The sequence below is a fragment of the Plectropomus leopardus genome, unplaced genomic scaffold (assembly GCF_008729295.1).
Source record: "Plectropomus leopardus isolate mb unplaced genomic scaffold, YSFRI_Pleo_2.0 unplaced_scaffold4785, whole genome shotgun sequence".
Classification (NCBI taxonomy): Eukaryota; Metazoa; Chordata; class Actinopteri; order Perciformes; family Serranidae; genus Plectropomus; species Plectropomus leopardus.
The window spans coordinates 2,919-10,746 of NW_024652499.1; the positions used below are offsets into that span (position 1 = coordinate 2,919).

Consider the following 7,828-nt stretch of genomic DNA (forward strand, 5'->3'; position numbering starts at 1 on the left):
CCTACATCGGCCTATAGAAAATCAAAGCGGGGAGATTAACTGGAGTTTTGCATAGTCTGCTTTGTGGAGAAAATTTGTGCCAAAAGTATTTAAATCATTATTAACATATGTGGTAGGAGTAATAATGTAAATTAACAAAACGGCAGTCAGTAATACAAACATGCATACACACATATGCCTATGTTTACACAGACTATATGTGTGCACACATACAGAGATACACACATACACACACACGTAAAGATTAAAAAAACAACAATAATACATTTTTAAAAAAGTTTTTTGAGGAAAAAAAAGAAAAAGGAAAGAAAAGGAGGAAAAAAACAAAGTAAAAAAAAGTAAAAAAGTGCTATTTAATGGTGACGATTTTAAAAATTTTAAATAATTCAGTTATTAATTTTGCCTTATATATCTTATCTCTTTACTCTGTTATTGTAGAGAAAAAATATTTTTTGAATAATAAAATTATGTTTCAAATTGTTACAGAACTGTTTTTTAAGCAATTTTAAGCACTTTTGCCAGATCATTTCCTTTTTATTTTTTGTGTTTTTTTTAAAACTATTTTAAAGTAATTTTCTTGTAGTTTTTACTAATTTCTTCTCAATTTTTTGTTGCTTATTTTCCATTTTTTTAAGTAATCAAGCCCATTTGCTCTGGTTTAAAAGGGTTAAATATTTCTGTTTTACCTGCGACTGCCTCACAAAGATGCCGTGGTTCTCCTCGCAGGTGAAGTAGCGTTTGCCCTGCACCGTGCCGTCGTTCTTGCCCTTGGCCTCGTCCAGGATGACTCCAACCCATTTCCCGGAGGCAAACAGCGTGTTTCCGATGTAGGCCACCGTGCCGCGCTGCCCCTTCCCGATCACCTCCACCAGGGAGCCCACTTTGACGGGCCGCCCGCCCCCGTCCGAGCTCATCCTGCTGCTGCCGCTGCTGGTGGTCTGGGTGGGACAAGAAAACACGCAAGCTGCAAAAACAGGAAGTCGTGCTCATGTCAACACTGTTGAAGGCTTTTTAATTTGTGCATTTAAAGAGGAAATCCACTAAAAATACACGTCAGTGTAGGTTTGCTATGTGTGACATCTACATATACTCAAGTACTAGTATGAATTTGAGGTATTGAGTATTTTCTTTTAATGCCATATATACATATATGTGTGTGTGTGTGTGTGTGTGTGTGTGTGTGTGTGTGTATGTTTATATTAGGGTGACCAATATTGATTTTTTTAGGTCCAATGCCGATACAGATTATTAATTTTTAATGACACTGATAATTGAGATATGGAGCCGATCTGCATTTACAAATTTTCTTTCTTTTTTTCTAAATAAATTTACTATTTAGAATATAACAAACACCAACACAAAACTTTGTTTAAATGCCTTTGACAAACATTGAATCAAAACTGAAACTTTCAACATCAAATACAGCAAGTTCCCAGCAACTTTTTAGAAAGTCAGGTGAAACTGTAAACTAAAAATAGTTCCCTGAGGTTTTACAAAGTGAGAGTTCCTCCGATGGTGACACTTATTTTTTTCATTTTTTAATTAATTTTATCAGTGATCATTAAAATACAACGGCAGCACAGAAAATCAGCAAAATGCCAAATATCGTCCCTGATATTATAGTGCGATAATATATCGACCCCTAATTAATGTGTTATCACATTTTTTGACAAAAATTTTTTGACATGCAAAACACACATATGTCTACATGCCTCAGAGAGCAGGTTAAAGTACACGCATGACTACAGGGCGAAGCATCACGTGCTGCTGGTGCACATCTGCATTAAACGGATCTTTTACGTGACTTCTGAATGAAAACACGTAACAGAAAGTAGCTTGAGAGTCTCTCTGAGCCTCTGAGCCGTGCAGGACCACACAGGCCTCGTCCTGCTCGCTCTAAATGTCAATGCAAAACAGCTCCGCTCTTGTTTTTCCTGCTTTTGTGATAATTCCATGGCAACAATCACCTGAGATTTCATGAAGCGCCGCAGCTCTGATGTGTGGAGAACAAACCGCACGGTAAAACGTCTCAACGTGGCGCAGCAATATTTTGTAATCAAATAATCCTGCATAACCCAATTTGCAGTGTGATGTCCCAGAACTGCTGGTGACTCAGCAGAACCGAGCGCAGCAGATATTATTACTCTGAAGAGAACCTGCTCTCCTTCAGATTACTGTAAACACGCAGCGTCTTTGAGCCGACGGTTAGTGTAAAGGTTCAACACACTGCAGGACAGCAAACCACAACACACACACACACACAGACACACACACACAGACACACACACACACACACACACACACACACACACACTGAAGTCTGTCATCTGTCTCATCCACTGCAGGTTTCTGAGGTCATGCTGCAGTTCTTTGTACGATAAAAGCAGCATTATTTAACACGTGTCCACTGATTAACCCTTCGAAAACTGAACAAATTGGTTTGATTTTTTTTCAAAAACATGGGGACAAGACCATGAGCAACTCAAAAACTCATGGCCCAAAACATGGCAACAATTTAGTCAAAAGTGACATTAAATTACCCAAAAATAAGCACAAAAAAAGAAAAACACAAAAGAAAATGACCCAAAAAAAAGTGCTGAAAATTTTAAAAATATATTTAAACAAAAAAAGTCTTTAATGTAATTTTAAATATATAATTATAATGATAATAAATATGTTTTGAACATTTTTCATTGTTGGTCATTGCCTTTTTTCCCATGTTTTTGAAAGAAATCAAACAAATTTGTGAAGGTTTCAAAGGGTTAAATAGCTTGTTAGAGGCATCTGAACACAGCGCAAGTGTTAGCTTGTTAATAACTTCCAAATTTTATCATTATTAATAAAAAGTTACTTGGATTTTGTTGGCTATTTAAGTCTGATACTGATTATTAATAGTTTAGAGTCTTAAAAATAAATGTTGCTGCTGATCACTGACATGTCCCAGGCTGTGATCATCAAAAAAAAAAAAAAAACTCAGCATGTAGTATATTGAAAATAATTTATTTTTTGTATATTTTTTCATCTAAAAACACGGTGGCATCATGACAAAAACCTGGCATTTAAAGGTTTAAAATTCTGAAAATTAAGGAATATTTGATATTTATGACTGGGACTGATGTTTGTTAAAAATTAACTCAATGAAACAAGAAAATAATATTAATGTATCACATTTTTTAAAGCTTGATTTTGAAAAGTGCATTTTGTGCACAGAGCAATATGAGTGTGCGTAATATTAAATCAGGCCCTGCAGGTTCATGAAAAAGGTTTTTCTCTGTAGGATTTTTTCCATAATGTTTTCAGAAACTTAGTATAAAATTCTGATCCTGTCAGTGACAAAAAAAACAAAAAAAAACATTTAGTGGACAGACGTTTTTTTCCTATTAATCACTGAGTCAGAAAAACATGAAAAAATAGTGTTTAGGTGGAAAAACACCAAAGTTCCCCTTTAAGACTCGGCCGTCCATACAGTAAAAGACGTGAGCATTAGATCTAAGCTTACTGCAGGAATGTGGTCTGTGACCAGAGTTTTGTTTCACTGCTCTTTAAGCTCAAAGACGATGTCGCTTCTTAAGAGGCATTTCTGAATGATTTACATTTTTAACCACAGACGCAGAACTACAGATTTACTGGTGAAACACAGACATCGTGTATATGAAGCAAAACTTTTTGAAGCAAAAGAGTTTCTTCAAAAATATATCCAAACTTTTTTTTTCTGACAATAACATGAAAAAAGAAGAAGCTCATCATCTCCACTTTCTTACTGCTCACATATAAAATCAGACAAATGTTTAAATATCACAGCTGAGATATTCAGCTATGTAGCCGCAACTATGACAAACCCTGAACTGTCATGGTTTATTTCTATTTATTTATTTATTTTTAATTATTATTTTCCACTTTCACTGATCAAAACTACCAAATATGTATTTATTATCAGAATTTTAACTCTTTAAATGCCAGTTTGTTTACAAAATGCCACTGCTGTATTTTATGGAAACAAATTGATTTTTTAAACACTGTATGCTCAGTGGAATTTTTTATTTTTTATCTTTTTACAGCGTGGGACAGTGATTAGCTCCAACATTGATTTTTATGCATTTTTATTTTCTGTGTAGTGTCAGATTTTTAAAAAAAAGAAAACTCCCTCAGGTACCTTGGGGAGTATGTCTGCATTGAAAACTGACATAAAAATAACATTTACAAATATTAATTTCCACTTTCACTGACTTCAATCTTTTGACCAACTTCAGTCCTACTCAAAATTACTTAATATTGCTTAATTTTCAGAATTTTAACCCCTTAAATGCCAGTTTGTTTACATAATGACACAGGTGTTTTTTATGAAAAAAAGAAAAATTGAATTATACTAAATGCTTATTGGATTTTTTATTTTTTCAATCTGGGACATGTCAATGGTTAGCATCAACATTGATTTAAAGCATTTGTGTGTATAGTATCAGATTTGAAAAAAAAAAAGCAAAACTCAAAAAATGCAGTAAAAATGACATTAAATGTAATTTTGTAACTTTTATCAGTCCTAATCACAATATAAAAATATTTGTTATTCTCAGAATTTTAAGCCTTTAAATGCCATAACATAATTCCACCGTTGTTTTTTATTTTGATTTTGTAAATGTTTCTATTACTAAATGTTAAGTGGAATTTGATTGACAAGTCAATGATTAGCAACAGCTTTCATTTTGATGCATTTTCATTATTTTTTTGTGCAGTATCAAAAAAAAACTCCCTCTTGGAACCTTGGCGGACAAAAACTGCAATAAAAAGTATTAATCTATTATTATTATTATTTCATTTTTTAAATAATGTTATATTCCAGTTAATTTTCCAAATTTTGACCCTTTAAATTACCAGTTTTTAACATGACACCACTATCTTTTTTGAATGAAAAACAAAACAAAACAAAACAAAAAAACAAAAGAACAAAAGTATTTGTTTCCTAAAATTGGCTGAAAGAGGATTTTTGTCTGGGATATGTCAATGATCAGCAAAATCATAAATTATGATGCATTCATATTTTTTGGTGCAGTGTCAGATTTTAAGTCTGATTGTCTTATGATTCATGGAAAGAAGAGAGACATCATGACTGGCTGTGTGCAGTGCATGCATCCTTGAGTCTTTGTCAAGCGTTTTCTACGTCACAAACAAGAACTCAGCTTTTTCATTGCAGCTGTAACGTCTCTTAAAATCCATCAGCTCTCTTCAGATTCATAACAGCAGCAGGAATCTTTGGTTTGAAATGTTTCAGGGAGACGACGCGACTCACATGCACCTGCAGACCATCTGCAATCAAACACCCATTGAGCTTCATAATTCACATTCGTGTTAAAAAAATCATAAATGGGCTGCTTTTGTTCCTCTAACTATTCTGCAGCGAAGCCTGCAGTCGTTGCTCAGTTGCTGCTGTGACCTGCTCGCCATGTGCTGGAGGCAGAGACGACCCGAGGAGGGCGCGCTGAATTATTTAGTGCCGCTCTACTCTTAAACACGCAAGCTCACAACAACTGAAACGCTGCGAGGAGACGACAACAGTGATACAGACTCTTTTAATGCGCTGTAACTCTCAGCAGGTATCGGACAGTGTTGCTTTGTTTTCACCAAAAAAAGTAAGCTACCAAAATGATGTCATGCACATGATTTTAACCCTTTAGAAACAGGATTGACATCAGTTTTGCTGACTCCTCTCACAAGCATTTAAACCTCTGGGACCTGAGAAAATTGGTTTGACATCACTTGAACACACATGAAAGACAACTTGGCAAAAAATGTCCTGAAATTGTAGAAAAAAGAAAAATTAATTTAAAAAAAAAGTAAAAGGTGACAAGAAATTGACTTGAAAATTAGCTGCAGAGAGATTTTGGATTTGATCATAAAATAGGAAAAAAAAAAATTAAAAATAGGGAGGAATGTCCAGAATTTCCCCCCTTTTTTCCTTTAAAATTTCTTTTATTATTTTAATTTTTTATTTCTGCCTTTTTTCAGGTAATTTTTTTTGTAACGTTTTACTGCTCATTTTTTTTGCCATTTATGTCAAGGTGCCTGTTTCCTTCTTCCTACATTTTTGGAAAAAATCAACACAATATTCTCAGATTGTAAGTGGTAAATAGATTGCGACCTTTCTCCCTCCGGCTGAAACACAAAGTATAAAATCGAAGCACTGGTTTTTGATAAGTGAGGGTTTTTTATGGCTGTTTGAACACTGATGTCATCCCTCATGGTGACAGGAAAGCTTCCTGACTCAGAGACGGATGACAAACAGGAAGTCTAACGGGGCTCCAGCGTCTGATGATAACAAAAACCCTCACGGTCCCGTCACCTGCCTGTCATACGTCTCTATCTCCCACTTTACAGAGTCGTCACAGAGAGCCTCAACATCCCGGCGGCGGCGTTGAACCCGGAGGGGCATCTGAGCCGAAACAAAGAGGTGACAACACAGACAGAGGAATGCAGCGCCCAAACGGATTAGAAACCCTTTCTATTCAACGCACAAATCGACAGGAGTGAAACAAATTGATCAGACGTGATAGAAACAATGGCGCACCAATCAGAACTTAAAACACCCCGGTGTGGCCACCTCACCGGGACGCATAAACACCTCGCACACTCACCCGGGTGTACGTGTTCCTCCGAGTCTGTGACATGTTTCCTGGTCGTCCCCAAAGCGCCTGTCTCGAGCGTTATTCAGGAGAGCCAGACAGAAGGGGGTCTGCGAGCGGGGCGTGGGGGGGTCGGTGATGCTGCCGGAGCGTCTCTCTTTCTCTTCACAGAATCACACCATCGCTCTCCTGATCCTCACAGCTCTCCAAACTCCCCGTCCCTCCTCTCTCTCTCTGCTGCTGCCAGAGGAAACCCGGCGGGAGCTTTTCTTTTTTTTTGGCTCCGTCAGAAAGTTTCTGAGGGGCAGACGGTGGATGATCCACCCCTCCGATTGAATGAAGCGGCGGAAAACAGGCGAGCGAGGAAGAGAGGGGGAAAAAACATCCAGGTCCTGTCTGCTGTGAGTGCATCAGCTGAGCGCTGCGCTAGTGTCTGCTGGCTCCTGCAGGAGGGAGGGCGGCTTAGGCCCAGACCGCCGAGCTGGGTCCTAAAGCCTGCAAATGTGCACCTTTAAAGCTGCTCAAAATAAACCTGACGGTCGATATTCCCACGCATGTCCTCCTAATCTGACGTGATGCAGAGATATTGGGGTCTTTTTAACGAGGGGTCGACCGGTATTGTTTTTTTCAGGGCCGATACCGATTATTAGTAAACTGATAACTGATATTTGGAACCGATATGCATTTACAATAAAAATAAAAATCTTTCTGTTAATATTTAGAATTTTGAATATAACAAACTTCAACACAAACCTTTGTTTGAATTTCTTTAGCAAATATTTAATCAAAACTGAATCTTTCAACATCATATACAGCGAGTTCCCTGCAACTTTTTTTTTTTATAAAGTCAGGGGAAAATTGTAATCCAAAAAATGAAAAAAATAACTAGCTGCCCAAGGTTTTACAAAGCAAAAGTTTCTCCCATGCTACTCTGCACTTTCTAATGAATTAATTGTATCGGCAATCATTAAAATAAAACGCAGATTATCTGCAAAATGCCAAAAAAGTTACAAGAAAATCATATGAAAATAAGCACACAAAAAATATATACATTTTTCTGGGCAATTTTTTCCTGTTTTTCTGGAGAATTTTCTAAAAATCCACCCCTTTTTAAAAAACTAAATTTCACATCATTTACTTGTTACCTTTAAGTAATTTCTTGTGATATGTGAGATATTTCTCAACGGTTGTTTTTCCCTAAGGGAAAAGGGGGG

General features: G+C 36.5%; 1 protein-coding gene across 1 annotated transcript; it reads right to left on the bottom strand.

The window, feature by feature from the left end:
• Positions 1-686: 686 nt before the first annotated feature.
• Positions 687-7,178, bottom strand: LOC121939409 (dynactin subunit 1-like; the record flags this gene model as incomplete). Its single annotated transcript, XM_042482425.1, has 2 exons — positions 6,627-7,178; positions 687-938 (listed from the first exon to the last, which is right to left on the bottom strand). Coding segments are annotated over exons 1-2 (285 nt in total), but the record flags the coding sequence as incomplete, so codon positions are not given.
• Between the last annotated feature and the right edge of the window lie 650 nt (positions 7,179-7,828).